General features: G+C 41.7%; 1 protein-coding gene across 3 annotated transcripts in view; it reads right to left on the bottom strand.

Annotated features, from left to right (window-relative positions):
* The window catches only part of ppp1r12a (protein phosphatase 1, regulatory subunit 12A), a 53,530-nt gene that overhangs the window by 28,227 nt on the left and 4,283 nt on the right, over window positions 1-21,020 (bottom strand). For all 3 annotated transcript variants that reach the window (XM_083910832.1, XM_083910831.1, XM_083910830.1), the window contains exons 2-3: window positions 4,264-4,394; window positions 1,201-1,319 (exon numbers count right to left, since the gene is read on the bottom strand). In XM_083910832.1, coding sequence (XP_083766958.1) covers window positions 1,201-1,319; window positions 4,264-4,394 — 250 coding nt within the window. The remainder of the gene's footprint in view (window positions 1-1,200; window positions 1,320-4,263; window positions 4,395-21,020) is intronic.

The following is a 21,020-nucleotide window of genomic DNA, read 5'->3' as shown; positions in this document are numbered from 1 at the left end:
TAGAAAATATTCACATTTAAGAAGCTGAAAAATGACAGAAACGTGAAAATATTCACATTTAAGAAGCTGAAAAATGACAGAAACATGAAAATATTCACATTTAAGAAGCTGAAAAATGACAGAAACATGAAAATATTCACATTTAAGAAGCTGAAAAATGACAGAAACATGAAAATATTCACATTTAAGAAGCTGAAAAATGACAGAAACGTGAAAATAGTCACATTTAAGAAGCTGAAAAATGACAGAAACGTGAAAATATTCACATTTAAGAAGCTGAAAAATGACAGAAACGTGAAAATATTCACATTTAAGAAGCTGAAAAATGACAGAAACATGAAAATATTCACATTTAAGAAGCTGAAAAATGACAGAAAGGTGAAAATATTCACATTTAAGAAGCTGAAAAATGACAGAAACGTGAAAATATTCACATTTCAGAAGCTGAAAAATGACAGAAACATGAAAATATTCACATTTAAGAAGCTGAAAAATGACAGAAAGTAGAAAAATATTCGCATTTAAGAAGCTGAAAAATGATAGAAAATATTCACATTTAAGAAGCTGAAAAATGACAGAAAGTAGAAAATATTCACATTTAAGAAGCTGAAAATGACAGAAACTAGAAAATATTCACATTTAAGAAGCTGAAAAATGGCAGAAACATGAAAATATTCACATTTAAGAAGCTGGAAAATGACAGAAACATGAAAATATTCACATTTAAGAAGTACGCTTTGCTATTTTTGCTGACTCATTTTTGTTCTAAGGGAGGATACTAATGACTCACTTTCATCCAATTAATCTTCTGACCTTCTAAACAAGGTCGCCGTTTTAAAAATACTTAAATTTCACACCTTACTAACACACCGATGTCCAAACATCTTCTTAAGGTAGCATATGTCAGACCAGACAATCCTTAAGTAAAAGTAAACATGTCTGTGCGTGCGTGCCCCCCCCCACCCCTCACTGTAGGATGGGGGGGCCCTTTCATCATCTGGCCCAAAATAGAAAAGGCCTGATTTTTCAGTTTTGACTCATCACATGAGCGCTAACAACACACACAGCTGGATTACGTAAGTTCTTCTTCAAGCTGCAACTGCAGGATGACTAACAAACGCTAATGAATGCATGAGACCAAACTATTATCGAGTGTGTGTGTGTGTGCGTGTGTGTGTGTGTGTGTGTGTGACGTCGTACCTTGTCGGTTGATCTCGTTCTGCAGCAGCTCCTCCATCGGCTCCTCTTCGGCGATGTCCAGAGGCGTCTCGCCTTCGCTGTTCACCACTCCTACGTTAGCGCCCTGGCTAATGAGATATCTGCAATAACAAGAAACAAACAAACAACAAGCTCATGAGTTGTTGCATTAGCATGAATTTTTAAAAGGTCAAATGTCACTTCTAACAGGAAACCGTTCGTCGTCGTGGTCGTGTTGCTTTTGGTTCGCTGCTAACGTTGACCGACAGCTCAGTTCCTTCTTTAAATCGCAAACGCTAACCAATTATAATAACTACAATTACAGGAGTGTATATTCATCAAAACTAGCTAAAATTAGCACACATTAATGTGGGTATTTTCCATATTATGTATGGTTAGCTTAAATGACAAAGGGGTCAAAACAACACCACACCTAAAAAAAATAAAGTGAAGTAAAACTTACTGCATCTGTTATGAGCTTATATCGGCTATTTATTAACTTTTTGTTAGCATTTTTCTACGTGATTAAAGCTCGTCAGAAACCTTCATAAAATGTCTATCTGCTGAACCTGATCGTATAATCGCTAACGCTAAAATACAGTGGTGTAAAATAAATAAACAGCCTTTTTTTTGTCAAACCTGGAAATGATGATGTTTCTTTACACGGAGTAAAGAAACGAAGAAAATATTCACATTTAAAACGCCGAAACAATCAGAAATCTTGCGTCAAAACCGATGAATCGGGTATCAAAACAGTTGACGATTCATTTGGTCATCAATTAATCGAGTAATTGTCGGAACTCTATACTTATTATATTATTCATTTGTTTGTTTGGTTTTCTAAAGCTCCACTCCGATCAAACGCCCTGAACACAATTTAGATTTTCCTCCAAGAACCGCCGAAGGAAGCAGGCGTACCACAGGTGGTCCACGTGCCACAGTTTTAGAAACCTCGCAGCTCTGAAATACATATTAAGTGATTGAACACTGTATGTTCATATTTACGTTACAGCTGCGTCCAATTAAAGCTGCGGTGGCGAGACTTTGGGTCCTTCTCATTAAAGCCAACACACCACTTGAAACAAGCTCTGTCCTTACAACCCTTAAACCCCCCTCCCCCACCCACCAACACCCCCTTTTTAAAAACGGCAAGTGTGAGCTCAGTAACGTTTAAAACTTTCTTCTTGATCTGACGTCCTTTTCTAACCCCATTATGGGTCAGCTTCAGTGGATTTTGACGGGATTTGTGGTCTGGACGAGTTTCCTAACAAGGCTGTTTGGGGGGGGCTTGCAGATACTGATTCGGCCTCCTTTACTGTTCCCATTACTGTGAATGAGGCTGCTGGGGACTGAAATATGGGACGGACGCTGCAAAAAAACAACCACCGCCCACATCACGGTTGCTGCCGACTCGCTCTGCCTTCTATGACACCATGTCTCCATTAGTCACTCGTTCCACGCCAGCCACTTGACCTTTTCACTCGCTCGCTCTGTGCGACAACAACAAACTTGTTGTTTTCTGTAACTCGAGCCCCCCCCCCCCCCCCCAGACGGGGAGGATCCTGAAGAGTTAGCACCTCTGGAAACTGCCTTTTGAATGAATAATGAAGCAGCTAATATTTCATTTCCTACATCGTGGAGGATTATGTTTAAACGTCTCCAGACTACGACGACTGCGCCCTCCCAACAGGCCTCCCAACACCCTCTCGACAGTACTCCCAACACCCTCCCACAGGCCTCCCAACAAGCTTCCCAACGCCCTCCCTACAGGCTTCCCAACGCCCTCTCAACAGGCTTCCCAACGCCCTCCCTACAGGCTTCCCAACGCCCTCCCTACAGGCATCCCAACGCCCTCCCTACAGGCATCCCAACGCCCTCCCTACAGGCATCCCAACGCCCTCCCTACAGGCCTCCCAACGCCCTCCCTACAGGCTTCCCAACACCCTTCCAACAGGCCTCACAACGCCCTCCCTACAGGCTTCCCAACACCCTCCCTACAGGCTTCCCAAACCCTCCCTACAGGCATCCCAACACCCTCCCTACAGGCCTCCCAACGCCCTCCCTACAGGCTTCCCAACACCCTTCCAACAGGCCTCCCAACGCCCTCCCTACAGGCTTCCCAAACCCTCCCTACAGGCCTCCCAATGCCCTCCCAACAGGGCTTCCAGCGCCCTCTCGACAGTACTCCCAAAGCCCACCGAACAGGCCTCCCAACGCCCTCCCTACAGGCTTCCCAACACCCTTCCAACAGGCCTCCCAACGCCCTCCCTACAGGCTTCCCAAACCCTCCCTACAGGCCTCCCAATGCCCTCCCAACAGGGCTTCCAGCGCCCTCTCGACAGTACTCCCAAAGCCCACCGAACAGGCCTCCCAACACCCTTCCAACAGGCCTCCCAACGCCCTTCCAACAGGCCTCCCAACTCCCTCCCAACAGGCCCCCGAACGCCCTCCCAACAGGGCTTCCAGCGCCCTCCCTACAGGCTTCCCAACACCCTTCCAAGAGGCGGAGCTATGACAACATACATTTCCTGATGTCGCATATTGGTCGTATAAATGGCGACAAAATAGGAGGGCCACAAAAAACTTAGGTTTTGTGCCGATAAAAAGCCGTTACGACACGGAAAACCTTTGCGGAATCGCTCTAGAATGGGCAGCTAGGAGGAAAGGAACTTAGAATCTAGAACATATTCAAAAACCTGTCATTTTTCAGCTTCATAAATGAAAACATTTGTGGAATCTCTTTAAGATGAGCAACTTAGGAACATAGGATAGGAACTAGGCTTTTAAGCAGAGGGTTGCCAGTTAAAATCCCAGGACAGGTTGCATGTCATGTGTATTTGAAGGACCCTCAGTAGCCGAAAGTCCAGCCATTTCAAGAATCTTTAGGCTTCGCCGTGAAAATATGGCGTAAAATGGCTGCAGGCGACACTTTATCAAAGCGACTGCTCAGATATTTCCACACAAACACGTCGTTTCCTAGAAAAGAAACAAACACCCTGATGAACCAGATACGAGCGCGATTCTTAGAAAACCGGTTCTTGCGCTTTGTCGTCGGCGGGCGCTTACTCTGCTATGTCGAGGTATCCGCAGGACGCGGCGGCGTGCAGGGGGATCCAGCCCTCGTTGTCCGGCTGGTTGATGCTAGCGCCGTGCTCCACCAGGAACGTCACCATGTCCACGTTGTCGTCGATGCACGCCTGAGAAAAGAGAGAGAGGGAAAAGAAAAGAATGGATAAGTCACAGAAGTTTGTGCCACGGCTACAAATAGCTTACGTACGATGCTTCGACTTCAACACGCGACCAGAATTAGTGGGGAATTTTGGCAGCTGTAGCGCTTCCCGAAAATGCCTGCACATAGCAGGGGTGTTTGAAATACCACACTGTGTAGTAGAGCTGATGGAGGCCTATATGTTCCTAGACTGCAAACAGTCAGGGAGTCTATTTATAGGTTCTCAATATGAGGAATTAAAAAACAAAGAAACTCGACGGACTTTGTTTCACGTATTCAATTTTTTTTTTTGTTTACATTATTCTCATGGACAATAATGTATATAAAAATGTAGATTTGAGAGGATAAATAACAGTTGGAGAGCTCCATTTTGAGGTTGTGTGACTTATTTAATATATGGGTTCAGTAAATGATTCTTTTGTGAAGAGTTATTAAATTCTATGGGACATAAAATGCTATTTAAGTAGGCTGGATATGTAAAATATTGTAAAATATGTAAAAAAAAACTTGTATTCTGCAAGGTCGACAGCCGAGGGTTGATAAATAAACATTATTAGCGAGATCATGTGACAATAAAACACAAACGAAACATGTGTTGTTGTGTTACGTCGTAAATTGGGATAGCATAATGTCTTAAAGTTGCACAAAATAAACAGACAATAATGTATTTATATATACACGGGCCGTAAACTGGAACACTAAAAACCAAGTCTGAACTAGGGCTGCAACGATTAGTCGTAATCGATTACGTTGGGAAAAAAACGCTAACATGTAAGCGTCCAGAACTAGCTACAGGAAGTGCTGGGGCGGCAGTATTGCTCGCTGTTTACGTCCCGCAAGGAAGCAGTGAAGAAGAACGCACAAATTATGGCGTAAACAGACAAAGATTCTTGGAAAAAGTTTCCAAAGTTTCCAAAGTTTCGGGAACATTTCACTGAAAATAACACGGCAAAACACGTTAAATGCTCGTTCCGCCATGCTAGCACTACGGCGATACACGCCGGACACGCCGGTGTATCATCACGTACCGCAGATATATATCGTAGATTAATGAACCATTGGCCTGTGACGCGAGTACATCATACGTCTGTGTCGTATGTCTATCAGTCAGTCATAAAATCATGGAAGAAGCTAGCTTAGCCAACGCTAGTTCACTTACGCTAATGCGTACTTTACGGCGGTTATCGGCGAATTACAGGCGAAGCTGCTTTGACGTACTTCATTTCGGTCGCTAGCGTAACACTAGCGTTTATAATGAATTGTAATTAACCTCTTTCACTTAGCAATTAGCATATTAATTTGATATTTAAGCTGTAAGACACATGTGATCATTTGTTTCAGGTATTTAACTGTGATAAATTTGGTGAGTCAACTGTATGTAGGTTAATCAGTTGGAAAATCATGGCAGGAGCTAGCTTAGCCAACGCTAGTTTACTTACGCTAATGCGTACTTTACGGCAGTTATTCGGCGAATTAGAGGCGAAGCTGCTTTGACGTACTTCATTTCGGTCGCTAGCGTAACACTAGCGTTTATAATGAATTGTAATTAACCTCTTTAGTGTGTGTGTGTGACATTTAAGCTGTAAGACACCTGTGATCATTTGTTTCAGGTATTTAACTGTGAGAAATTTCGCAAGTTAACCGTGTGTAGGTTAAACAGAAGTCCAAAACAGGCGCTAATGAAAAAATAATCTATATATTAGCCAACAACAAAAATAACCGTGAGTTGTAGTCCTAGTCTGAACCCTGAAAAAGCCTCTTTAGACTTGTAGGTAGCTTCCAAAGAGAAAAAGTGTCCTCACAGGCTTCTACAGACAGAGTTTAAACTTAAACCAAAGACACTAAAATGACCTCATCAAACAGCAGCAGACTAAACAACGCTCTCTGAACGCTCAAATCCACCAATAACCCGGGAATAAAAACTCTCATTTTGACCCCGAACCTCTGTAACCTCGTGCCACACATCACACCGTGCCAGCACTGCCTCTCTCTCTCTCTCTCTCTCTCTCTCTCTCTCTCTCTCTCTCTCTCTCTCTCATGTGGTTGCTATGACAACACAACAGCGTTGACAGGGGTAACACACACACACACACACAATTACACGGCGGCCTCACGTTCAGGGCACACGACTCTCTGGCTGGAATCCTTGTCCAAATTTGGGCCGTGAGCGGCGCCGTACATGGCCACAGATGAAGAGCGTGTGTGTGTGTGTGTGTGTCAGAGTTACTTCAGGTGCACACGGACTGAGTTCATGTGACTATCGTTAAAAAAGAGCAGCAGACAAAAAACAGGAGAAAGTGGAGTGGTGTCTTACTCAAAGATTAAATGACACCAGGGATTTTTAGAATGGAATAATCTGGCCATTTTCTCCCGGATTAATCCAGTTATCTTCTTTTGTCCATAAAATGCAGAAAAATGCTGGAAATCACATTCAGAGTTTGCAAAATTTTCACTTTCAGAGATTAGAAAACGTTGGCGTTCAGAGATTAGAAAATATCTTCATTCAGAGATTAAAAAACATTCACATTCAGAGAGATTAGAAAATATTCCAAGATTACATTTTATATTCCATTATATTATATTCAGCAACACTGTATATATTATATTATATTCCACATCATTCCAAGATTCCACATCGCTGGCATCGAGAGATTAGAAAATGTTCACATTCAGAGATTAGGAAATTTTCACATGTCGAGATTAGAAAATGATCGCATTTAATTTAGGCCCAATATTGTTGAATTTGCACTTATTTCTCTGGAGAGTTTTCAGGTTGTTAGCATTATTTGCCCGGACCGTCCCACTTTCTGTCCCCCATTTTTTTTTTTACCTTTCACCCCAACCTGTCTAGGCACATGGCCGAGAGTTTTTCCTCTCTCCACTGATGCTTTGTGCTGGGCTTCTATTCTCTCTATAATATACGATTATATACGTAGCCTAAAATCTGAATATTTCCTGGGATATTTTTGCTCAATATAACAAGGAAATAACCGAAACTGTGACGTTTTCAGGACATGAGACAGATCTATGATTGAGAAAATAACCATGTACCACATCTAAAAAGAGCTCTTTAACCTCTACAGATAATAATAATAATAACGTACAGAGAAGCATTCACGACGACCGTGACGTTAATAACTGTGAGAAAGCAGAGAAAGTGTTTGACAGCAGGCCGAGCGAGTGAGTCACAGGAAGAGGAGGAGAGGCGGCGCTGTATTCATTTTATAACAGTTATATAAAAGGAAACATGATGGTCTTAATCCCGTCCAAACGCGTCACAGACGGACGTCGGAGTGACGAACGCCGCGATCGCAGCGACACTCAGAGGTGCCGTGAGTCATTCTGCAGACGACGACGACGTACATAACGCCGATTTTAACGCACAAAGTTCCATTTCAAACCTCGCTTTGTCTCATACAGGACTCAAAAAGACACAACCATGACGCACACCTGGAGTCTGTCGAGAGGAAGAACCTGGACTCAGGGCCTCGTCGGGGAGCTTTGTCCGGAACATAAATAAACAGAGAAAGGCTTCATTTTAAAGCACAGCGGGGGGGGGGGGGGGGTTCAGTCGCCCCCTGATGTTCAGCACATACAAAGCAAAACCACTGGGAGACCACATCAAAAAAAACTTACGTTGCTATGGTTTAAAGAGAGCTAGCTTCTTACGACCTTTTATGCAAAACAACCAAAAAAAACAGGTTTGGTTTACGTTGGCATTAGCGCAAAAGCTGGAAAAAGACGCGTGTTATGTCATGTTTACGTGCCGCGACGCCGGAGTCCAGGCACCGTTTACCAGTTAGCTCCGTTAGCCGCATTAGCTCCTTTTAGCGCCGTTAGCGTTAGCCGACAGTGGAACTGGAACGGTCCGTTTATTAAACGAAAAAAGAGCAGCGCGACAAATAACTAGCGTACCTGTGTACCGCCGCGTATACGTGCCTCTGTTTCTAAAGTTTAGCGTTACTTTAGCGACTCATTTTAACAATCCGGAGTCGCGTAAAAGTAAACATGCTTTTTCCTATCAGTCATCATGGAGACGCGTCGTGCGTTAGCATTGACGCGTTACCGTTATTGACAGCACTAGTTGGCATTCAAGAAAAGAACATTTGTCGTGTGTTCTAAAGTATCTCTTTATTCTGTTTTAATCATGTTATTTATGTAAATATTGTGGTTCCTTTGCTCCACGTGACCTTTAAGAAGATGTAAAATCACAAAATACAATCTGGCGTGACCTACAATTTGAAGGAAAACCAATCCAAAAGGACGTAAAAGACAATTCCACATTAGCAGCAGGACGGGCACAAATCTACGAAGCTTTGAATGCGTTTCTGTGAACCTTTAATTTACGCAAAAACGCCACTCATAAACACAGACAATGAGAGCGTTCGGGACGTCCTTCGGCTACTGTGTGTGCGAGGAGAAGAAGAAGAAGAAGAAGAAGAAGAAGAAGAAGAAGAAGAAGAAGAAGAAGAAGAAGAAGAAGAAGGGAGTCTGGAAAGCTCCTGAGCTTAATTTAGAAGCACTCCACATCAAGGAGACACTTGAAGACCCCTCCCCTCCTTGACTTCCTTTACTATCGCCGTCAGATGGACGACTTTAGCGCCGCGCTGAAAAGCTGCTGCTGTGTTTTTTTACTGCTAAGAACTCGGTGACACAGATAAATTAAACGCGGTGCCAGCACATGCTAACAACCGTGACTGGCACTTAAATTCGGGCAGAAACGACATCATGAGAACAACGTACATGCAAAAGAGATGGATGAAACCTTAAAGGGCCGGCGTGTTAACGCTTCATTCTACGCATTAGTCGGCCTAAAAGTAGCACAGGACGTCCCCAGGACGCCCGGACGCACTGCTAGCTAAAAGCTAGGCTTGTCGGTACAGGCTTACAATCACTTTAAAGTACAGCTGGGCACGTCAACAACATCAATGGCGTCATACGCTGGCGCACGACGCGTTTCCGTGACGACTGACCGGAAAAAGACGCGCCTGACGCCATGTTTTACGTGACTCCCGGTGTAACGCTAAACTTTAAAAACAGAGACACGCGTACGCAGTACACAGGTACGCTAGTTATTTGTAGCGCTGCTCTTTTCGTTTAATAAACAGACGGCTCCACTTCGACTGTAGGCGCGCTAAAGGAGCTAACACAGCTAACGGAGCTAACTGGCAAATCGTGCCTGGACTCCGGTGCCGCGGCACGCAAACATGACGTCACGCGTTACCGTTGACGCCATTAACCGCCGTTAACGTGCCCAGCAGTAATTTAAAGTTAAAATAGTGTTGGTTTTCTTGCCTTAAATAAGCTTTTTATATACACTAAAGCTCATATAATAGCAATAAAAGTTCATATTGCACCTTCAAGTTTCGACTAAACATAGGGGTTTTTGAAGTGAAAGCTATCAACAAACAACAAACGAGGAAGAACGACACAGCTAAAAGGCCACCGCAGTTCCCCGACACATACATTTCCATTTGTGTTGTTTTAACCTATAGTAGCACCGAGCTACTGTATGTGCACAGTTCAGGTTCAGCCTTTATTTGTCAAAGGCAGCGTGACGGAGGAATTCTGCTCAGACAGCTCAGTGTTGTGCAACGACATTCTCTCGTTCTTTAACGGCAACAGAATCCACTTGGGTTCCTCTTCGACGAAACTCCACCGTCCAGTAAAAACGTCCCGTAAAACTACAAAAGCATCACTCTCACTTCAACTGTGACCAGCTCTGTGAGAAAGCGCAAAAAACAAGCTTTTTAGCGACACTGAAGCAGTGTTTTAGGGAACGATGTTTTTGAAAAACGGAAAAATCTCAAAATACAAGCCTTGCCTCAGCTCTGTGTTGCTATTTTTGTGGTCGTCTTCGTGTGTTGAGAGTTTGTTTATTTGTGCGTTTGCTTCATTTTAACCTTTATTTGGTCTGGTCCTGCAACAGCGTGAGTAAAGTGAGCGTCATAGCCACAACGTTGGCATTGACGTGCAACTTCTAAGATTTCCGAATTTTTCCCTCGTAGCACAAACCGTCACGTAATAACAGTAACGCTAACCTGTCGTCGGCGATATACGCTCGGCGTTAAAGGCCTTTATTTAGTACATATGCCAAGCCTGTGTGTGGCACTGTGACGTCGTCAAATACATAAAATAAAGGCCTTTAACGCCGAGCGTATATCGCCGACGACAGGTTAGCGTTACTGTTATTATGTATTTGACGACGTCACAGTGCCACACACAGGCTTGGCATATGTACTACACATGTTCGTCTAATAAGGTAAAAATAGTGCTGGGTACCAGGTTAATGAACGTTAGCGCATGACGCTTTTCCAGACGACTGACTGGAAATAGACGCTTGTGACGGCATCTTTACGTGCCACGACAGCTGGTGTCAGTCATCATAGAAACGCGTTGTGCGTTAGCATCAACGCCGTTAACCGCCGTTACCACGCTTACGCGCCCAGCACTAAAAACCATATCTAAAAATAACATTTGGTTTCTAAAGAAAGGACATGCGTTTTTCTAACTCTCTCCTCTCTGGTGAAAAAGACAGAGTTTGAAGATGGCTTCCTCCAAAAGCGCGAGTAAAGCGAGCGTAAGAGCCACAACGTTGGCGTTGACGTGCAACTTCTCTGCCTTCGGAATTTTTCCCCGATGGCACAAACCGTCGTGTAATAACAGCAACGCAAACGTTATGTCGTCGGCGATATGCGATTGGCGTTAAAGGCGTTTACAGTGCCACACACAGGCTTGGCATATGTACTCCACGTGTTCGTCTAATAAGGCGAGTTTTGTTTCAAAACAAAGTCATAAAAATAGTGCTGGGCACTAGGTTAGCACACGTTAGCGCATGGCGGCTTCCATCACGAGTGACCGGAAAAAGACGTGCGCTGCGTTACGTTTACGTGCCGCTACACCCGTTTACCAGTTAGCGTCGTTAGCGTGCCTATTGTAAAATAACCAGCGTACCTTTGCCTCTGTTTTTAAAGTTTAGCGTTACTTTAGAGACTCGTTTTAACAAATCCGGAGTCACGTAAACAGGACGTCACGCGCGCCTTTTTTCCGGTCAGTTGTCATGCGTTAACGCGCGCTAGCGTCGACGCCGTTAATGCGCCCGGCGCTACATAAAAACAACATTACACCATCTTTTTTTGCACTTTTAACAAAGACCTTTTTAAAGACAAGAAACTGCATCAACAACGAAGTTCTTCCCCATATAAAGAAAGAATATGAACAAAACAGCAGCTTATTCTGGAGCTGAAAACCTGGCCTCTCCTCCACCTCCTCCCCCCCTTCAGTCCTCTACAACTACCAGTGGAGAAATTCCCAGATAAGTAATACTCCTGGCCTCGGGGGCTGCAGGCACCGGCGCTCTGGCCACTCCTCGCGCTGCTAGCGCTACGTCAGCGAGCTCATCGGCGCGCAGCCACTTCCACAAAAGGAATTCCTTCTCACCACCCCTGAGTGTGTGTGTGTGTGTGTTATGTATCTGTGCAAGAGGTGGACGTTAAAAAGAAGAAGGAGAAGAAAAAAAGTCGGATTCTGATGGCAGCTTCTGTGCCGTTAGCAGGGTTCAGGAGGCCAGAGGGGAGGGATAGAGCGCTGCAGGGATAGAGCGCTGCAGGGCGACACACACACATATACACATCAGTACTGCTGCTGGACGACCATATAAGGGCCTGGGATTCCCATGAAAAAAAAAAAAAAAAAAAAACCAGGATTGAGGAAGAGAGAGATCCTCACTGTTCGTCTCAGACCAAAACAATAGCCCTACTTTCAGGCCTACGTAGGGATGAGGCAGAATACGAGCCCTGTTGATATTTCTGATATAATAGAAGCCTTATGCTCGGTCACTAAAGAGGCATTGAGCACAGTTTCTACGCAGCGTATCGGCATTATGTCACCAACCAACGAGCGATGAACCCGACGAGGTTAAACGAAGAGTGGTCCGTTTACTGCAGCCGTTAGCGCAACAACAACGTACGGATCGGCGTCAGCGGAGGGCGACGCCGTCACGCAAAACAAACACCACCGTGGGTGCAACGTACGATCTTCTCCTGGGTTAACCTTAGTAAAAGTCACAATGAGTCCATAAAAAGTCAGAAAATATGTATGTAAATAAACATAAATATTGTTGTCAACTGGAACAGACGGTCAATCAAGTTCCTACCTTTGGAAAATATATAATAAATATATGTAGATATGTATATGTAAATATAAAGTCAATTTTGTAATCATTTTACGTGTTTTTGTTTTTTAATAATTAAATTATTACGTTTTCCGCTTCTTACATGTGAATACTTTGTGGTTTCTTTGCTCCAGATATCAAAAACTGAATCATTTTCAGGTTTGGGGAAACAAAAATATAAATTTTTCAACTATTTTTTGGTCTTTTTCTTCATCAATGAATCAACTAAGTTATAAAAAGGTCAATTAATTACAAAGATATTTGTTCGTTGCAGCCCTATAAAGCTGTTCATGTTGAGACGGTGTCGCGTGTTATTGCTTTATCACCTAAGCTAGCTAAAATTAGCTTTAAAAATTACATTTTTTAATGTATCATTAGTATATCCTGATTTATTTTCTTGAACTGTATCATCATGAAATTACAAATGTAAGTTGTTGTCGTGTGTTATCAGTCCATAACCTAAGCTAGCTAAAATTAGCTTTAAAAATGAATTTTTTTTATGTATCATTAGTATATCCTGGTGGATTTTCTTGAACTGTGTCATCATGAATTTACATATTTATGTTGTTTTAATAATTTAAACATTAAAAATGACAATTTTTTTAATCCATATATTTCAGCCCTAGGAGTCTTTTGCTGCAACCCATACAATGAAAATAAAGAGAATGCGTGTGTGTGTGCAGTGCTGATAGCGTTGCGTCTACGTTGCTACGTCGCATTAGCGATAAAAAAAGCCGAGGGAGTGGAAGAAGAAGCAGCAGCCTCACGAGCCGAGAGCCTCAAAGAGGAAATGAGAAAAATAAACAGCCACTTCCTGTTCCTCTCCAAACTCCCTGATCCTCTGACCAGAGGTACATCAGTAAAAGGAAAGACGAGCACAGAGAAGAGTGGGTTTCTGGGAGCCGGCCAGCGCTCTGTATTTTTATTTTTATTATTGTGCTGCAAAACAAACCCCCGTAATTAAACACAAAAGCATGTGGAAGCGAATAAATTGAATGAAAGTTCCTCTTTTGATGATCTGCCACATCCGTGATGAGGATCAGCTGCAGCTCATGATTATTATGGACTCACTGCCTTATTATTTATTATTAAACGAGAGTGGTTTGGATTATTAAAGTGTAATAAATAGAATTAACGTGTGTGTGTGTCCACTATATTCAGTTAAATAACGTCACTGGCTCTAAGCGCTTTTTTGTTTTTTGTGTTTTAATTTTTATGGAACAGCTGGACATGTTTTGGTTCATGTATTATTCATTAATAACTCAGTGACCTGACTTTTATGCTCCATAAAAACATGAAATAGCGTCTCAGAGGAAACTGGTCATTCGGTGACATAATATCATGACTAAACTTACGCATTATTTTTCTGTATATTCGTTTACAGTAGGGGGGGGCGGGGAATCGTCGCGATACGATACCAATAATATCACGATACAATACCATTAATATCACAATACACGATACCAATAATATCACGATACCTTACCAATAATATCACGATACCATACAAATAATATCACGATACGATACCAATAATTTCCTGATACAATAGCAATAATATCACGATACACGATATGATACCAATAATATCACGATACGATACCAATAATATCACGACATGATATCAATAATATCACTATATACGATACTATACTAATAATATCACGATACACAATATGATACCAATAATATCACAACACACGATACGATACCAAAAATATTACGATACGGACATAAATAATATCACGATACGATACGATACCAATAATATCCCAATACGATACCAATAATATCATGATACTATACCAATAAAATCACGACACAATGTGATACCAATAATATCACGATACGGATACGATACCAATAATATCACGATACTATACCAATAAAATCACGACACACGATGTGATACCAATAATATCACGATACGGATAAGATACCAATATTATCACGATACTATAGCAATAATATCACAATACGATACCAATAATACCACGATACGAATAAGATACCAATAATATCACGATACTAAATCAATAATATCACAATACGATACTAATAATATCACGATACGATACCAATATTATGACACACGATACAATACCAATAATATCACGATACTATACCAATAATATCACGATACTACACCAATAATATCACGATACGATACCAATAATATCATGACACATGATACGATACCAATACTATGACAATACAATTCTGTGATAATCAATTATATCGCGATACATCTATGGAATTAGATTTGTGTCAATATTGCGGCATTGTTTGTTGGTTTGTGGGCGGGCCTTAGGGACGCTGCCTGCTGATTGGCTACTGAGTTTTGGAGCGACAGCTCAACAGTGGACTGGAAGTCATCACCATACGTCTGTCCATCTGGAACTTACAACAAATGTAAGAATCTAACGTTTGTCAGATTATAAACTGTTGGAAATGGATATTTTGAGCCTAACCTCCAGTAACGTCCTCTGGTTAAACCTCTGAATAAAAACAAACACATGTTGAGAAACTGAGGTCACTGCAGACTTCCTTCAGCAGCTAAATCACCTGTTATTGTCCAGTGAGAGAAATATGAATAAATATAAACACATTCGCTGCAGGCTAAGATACGGACGTGAGTCTGTTTCATTAAATAAAGACCAGAGGACGCAGTCAGACTGTCAAAGACTCAGTCAGGACCATTCACCGTCTGCACCGACTCACAACTACAACAACAACAAGGATCACAGCAAAAACAGGTTCATTCAGTCTCTGTGGACACAACCACTAACATCAGTGCTAATTATCTGTGAGGAAACACAATGACGTGAACCGGCTGCCGATCTTATTATCTTATCTGCTAAAATTAGGACATGTTTTATGTCATTAGCAGACGTGGGTGGATATCCTTCAACTGTATCATGTATATGGTGTTTTCTTAATAATTTGAACAAGTTTTCTGCTTTTCCAGCTTATTAAATGTGAATATTTTCAGGTTTCTTAGTCACAAGACATTTCAAATTGAAATTTTCTACCATTTTTTGAGCCACAAAACTCAACAAAACTCACTGTTGTTCACCTCTGACGCCGATTTCATCATCTGAAGAGGACAAACGCAGCCATTTTGAGACCTCGACGCAAACACGACCAGGTGTTTTGTGTTCAAAAACGGCTCATAAAACAACATATGATACGATAATAATAATAATATCACGATACGATACCAACAATATCACGATACACAAATAATATCATGATACCAATAATATCACAACACACGATATGATACCAATAATATCATGACACACGATGCAATACCAATAATAGCACGATACTATACCAATAATATCACGATGCGATACCAATAATATCATGACACACGATGCGATACCAATGATATCACGATACGATACCAATATCATGACACACGATGCGATACCAATAATATCATGATACTATACCAATAATATCACGATACTATACCAATAATATCACGATACAATACCAATAATATCACGATGCGATACCAATAATATCATGATACTATACCAATAATATCACACGATGCGATACCAATAATATCACAATACCAATAATATCATGACACGATGCGATACCAATAATATCACGATACGATACCAATAATATCACGATACTATACCAATAATATCACTTTACGATACCAATAATATCACGATACGATACCAATATTATGACACACGATACAATACCAATAATATCACGATACTATACCAATAATATCACGATACTATACCAATAATATCACGATACGATACCAATAATATCACGATACGATACCAATAATTTCACGATACGATACCAATAATATCATGACACACAATACGATACCAATACTATGACAATACAATTCTGTGATAATCAATTATATCGCGATACATCTATGCAATTAGATTTGTGTCAATATTGCGGCATGTTTGTTGGTTTGAGGGCGGGCCTTAGGGACGCTGCCTGCTGATTGGCTACTGAGTTTTGGAGCGACAGCTCAACAGTGGACTGGAAGTCATCACCAGACGTCTAAAAACAACAGAAGAAGAAGAAGAGGAGGTGCTAGCTTCAGTAGAAGACAGACACAGTGTGTGCTACAGGGCTCTGAAGTCATCACACAAACATTTCACAGCAGATCAACACTCGGCTCAGAGGAGACACAACGGTGACATTGGTTTGTTAAAAAAAAGGGTCATTTTTTGAGGAAAGAACGTGGACGAGTGTGGATCCTAAATAAGGTCAAGTGCTGCAGCTCTGCACTCGCTCACATACGTACACACATACATGTGTACGTACGTACGTGGCAGCTAATTCGCTCCACTGAGGAATTCTGCCATTACGACCCCAGGTGAACCAGTTCCAACCTGCAGCGACGCTCGACTGAAATACTTCAGCCGGGCCTCGCTGTTCCAGAGTGGGGGGGGGGGACACACACACACACACACGCGAACACACACACACACACCATGCCGCTGGCATTTCACCTATGTCGTGTTATCACAAGACTTTGTGTCGTAAATGCAGTCCAAAGAGAACGTGTGAAAAACGTCCTGAAATAGCAGACACAGATGTGTCACAGTGCTGCGGCACATTGAACCTGCCGCGCAAACACACACACACACACACACACACACACACACACACACACACACACACACACTGCAAGGACTTCCTGCTGTTGATTATGGGGTTGATGGTGGAGAGAGAGACAATTACACACAAGACAGCAGCAGCAGGTAAAATCTATACACCGTTCTAAAATTAACAAAACACAAGGAGAGGAGGCGCTGCTTCATTTAAATGACTCACTCTGATGACATGACACACACACACACACACACACACACACACAAATTACCCAATACAAACGCATTAAAAAAACAGGTGACTTGTTATCTGCCGTGGCTGTGAAGCCATAACGTCGTGGAGAATTTGAGATTTGAGCACCTTCATGCTCCGTTTTCACACTTTTCCACATGAAAGCCTGTTTTTATGCCAGAAAAAAAAATCAAGAAAAAGGAATAAAAAGAAATTATGAGCTAAAAAAAAAAAAAGGTGCAAATTATGGGATAGTGTAAATGATGAGATAAAGTCAAATTTTGACATAAAAGTTGAAAATATGAGATAAAAAGTCAAAATAGTGAAGAAAAAAGCGATAATTCTAAGGTAAAGAGTCATAATTATGAGATAAAAAGTCTAAATGATGAGGTAAAAATCGAAATGAGATTAAAATTCAAAATTATGAGATAAAAAGTCATAATTATGAGGTTAAAAATCTAAATGATGAGATAAAATCGAAATTATGAGATTAAAAAATTCATAATTATGAGGTTAAATAGAAGAAATTATGAGATAAAGTGGAAATTATGAGATAAAAAGTCAAATTTTGACATAAAAGTGATAAAAGTCAAATTATGAGATAAAGTCGAAAATATGAGAGAAAAAGTCGAAAATGATGAGAGAAAAAGTCACAATTATGAGATAAAATTGAAATCATGAGAATAAAATTTTCAATTATGAGATAAAAGTTATAATTATGAGATAAAGAGTCGAAATTATGAGAAAAACCGAAATTATGAGATAAAAAGTCATAACTAGGAGATAAAACGTCATAATTAAGAGATAAAAAAAATGTAATTACGAGATAAGAAGTCATAACTAGGAGATAAATAGTAATGAATCCAAAAGTCAACCCATATAAACCCTATTCATTGCTGTTGCTGATCAATACATTTTCAATGAATTTAAGTTGATTTGCTGCCTCATATCCAACATTCAATACAAAGTCAGTCTCTCAATCCACTATGTGATTGATTTTAAAAGGTAAAATGAGGTCATTTAAGGCCTAAATCAGACATGAGAGCAGCAGCAGAAGTGTTGTTATTAGGTCTTTCATGTTTTGATCAATGTTGATCCAGGTCTGCTTTGATTGTCTGAATCAAACAGACGATCTGTGCTGATCACTCACACTTTTCCTGTGCTTCATATTATCATAATGGAGTTCATGTTTTTAACCTCCACTGACTGATTGGTCAATATTTTTAAAGCTTTTGATCACACACTGAAAATAATAATCACGAATCACGTTCAAGTATCTCAGGCCGTCGACGACGACGACTCGTCAGGCAAAGTAGACAAAGAACAATGAAACCTCGACGGTCTGGATTCCAGTCTATGAATTATTAAGTTACGTCTTAATGTATTCTGGAATATGTTAGCGATGCATGAATGACTTGGCTGCTCTTTATGTGGCACCACTTTTTAAACCTGCTTCCAAACTACTCGTCAAATAATATCACATACTGCTGCCGAGGAAGCTTTGCCTGAAGAACGGGTCGTTTCAGAGACACGGCTACGTGAAAATGTACATGAAAACGCCGTAAAATGAGCCGCCAATGTATAATATAATGACAAAAAGAAAATTTACAGTGTCATTTTAAACTTATGTACATAAATCTTTCCTAAAAAGGTTAGGAAAATTCAGCACATGTGGTTAGAGAATGATTCTATAGGGTGGTACAGTCTCGTTTTGGTCAAACGTGACAACAAAGAAGAACTCAGAGTTCAACTAATACAAGAGAAGTTGCGCATAGTTGTTACGATTTTAGCCAAACTTTGTACACGCGTTGCTTACGTGATTCCAAACACATCTCTAATGTACTTCCATTAGCTCCGCCCATTCAGAAACCGGCCATTTTGGAAAAACTAAAAATGGCTCGTCTACGCATTTGAACAAACTCGTCCTAGCACGTTTGCGCTAGCCGCGCCAAACTCGGTACACGCGTTGCTTTCAGCATTCCGAACAAATTTCGCATTTACTTCCATTAGCTCCGCCCACTCAGAAGCCGGCCATTTTGGAAAAACTAAAAATGGCTCGTCTACGCATTTGAACAAACTCGTCCTAGCACGTTTGCGCTAGCCGCGCCAAACTCGGTACACGCGTTGCTTTCAGCATTCCGAACAAATTTCGCATTTACTTCCATTAGCTCCGCCCACTCAGAAGTCGACCGTTTTGGAAAAACTAAAAATGGCTCGTCTACGCATTTGAACAAACTAGTCCTAGCACGTTTGCACTAGCCACGCCAAACTCGGTACACGCGTTGCTTTCAGCATTCCGAACAAATTTCGAATTTACTTCCATTAGCTCCGCCCACTCAGAAGTTGGCCATTTTGGAAAAAAAACAACTAAAAATGGCTTGTCTATGCATTTGAACAAACTGGTCCTAGCATGTTTGCGCTAGCCGCGCCAAACTCGGTACACGCGTTGCTTTCAGGATTCCGAATAAATTTCGCATTTACTTCCATTAGCTCCTCCCGCTCAGAAGTCAGCCAATTTGGAAAAACTAAAAATGGCCGATCTACGCATTTGAACAAACTCATGCTAGCACGTTTGAGCTAGCCGCGTCCAACTCGCGGCATACATTCTAGACAAGCTAAAGTCGTCAAAGGACTTTCTCTACGTCAAAAGGTTCGCTTAAATGTTACTTTTTGAAAGCTTTAACGTAAACATAACACTTTCAAGAATGCTTTTCCAGCACATGACAGTTCTGGTGAATTAAAACGAACACATACACACTGAAAAAGGGTTATTTTACTCATTTTGTCACAATAACAGAGACAGTTTTAAACGTATCGTCTCACACTCAACTGTTTTTATTCCTCCGCTTAATAAGCAAACTATAGAAAGAAATACAGGATTTCAAGCACCTTTATGAACCATGTATGATGGATGTTGTCTCTATCAGAGGGAAAAAGGAAGGCATTTTCTGTCCAGCTGAGTCTCGGAGAGTTGGCGCTGCAGTGAGATCACAGCAATTATGTAACGTGCTAAAATGAGTGGATGCTGGACGAGACGAGAAAAACACCTCACCATCTTCCACCGGCAGCACATGAACCCCTGAAACTGTTCCATTACTGACTCTCTCTGCTTTCTAAAGTGCCAACACACACTCTGTTATGCAACTCCCACTCAGTACATGCAAATCCACCAACACAAGTGACTAGCAACCTTCGCAGAGTCGTCGTCATGGAGACGGCACAAGATAATGTTCGTAGACTTTTGCAGGGTGAGGGTGGTGGTGGTGGTGGTGGTGGTGGCGGTGGTGGGGGGGGGACTGTAAAAACTGCGACACGTTTAAGCCGAGCCGAGGAGACCCGTCACCTCGGCCTCACCAAGAAGAAAAGTTCAGCCGTAGGTCAGCGTGGAGATTTTCTGCTAGCTCCGCTCGCCTCGCGCTAATTAGCTCGACGGTGGAGCTCAGCGTGGGCAGCAGTCAGCTGAGGTTTCTGCTCTGGCATCGTATAGAGAGAGTCGGGGGGGGGGGGTTGGTTTCTGTCTTTCTGTCTTTACGGTGACAGCTGAGGAATGTCTGCCCTCCTCTCACTTTGCCACGGTTT

This window comes from Microchirus variegatus, assembly GCF_963457635.1.
Source record: "Microchirus variegatus genome assembly, chromosome: 2".
NCBI classification, from domain to species: domain Eukaryota; kingdom Metazoa; phylum Chordata; class Actinopteri; order Pleuronectiformes; family Soleidae; genus Microchirus; species Microchirus variegatus.
The sequence above is the reverse complement of the archived record's forward strand: the minus strand, read 5'-3'. Positions and strand labels throughout refer to the sequence as shown.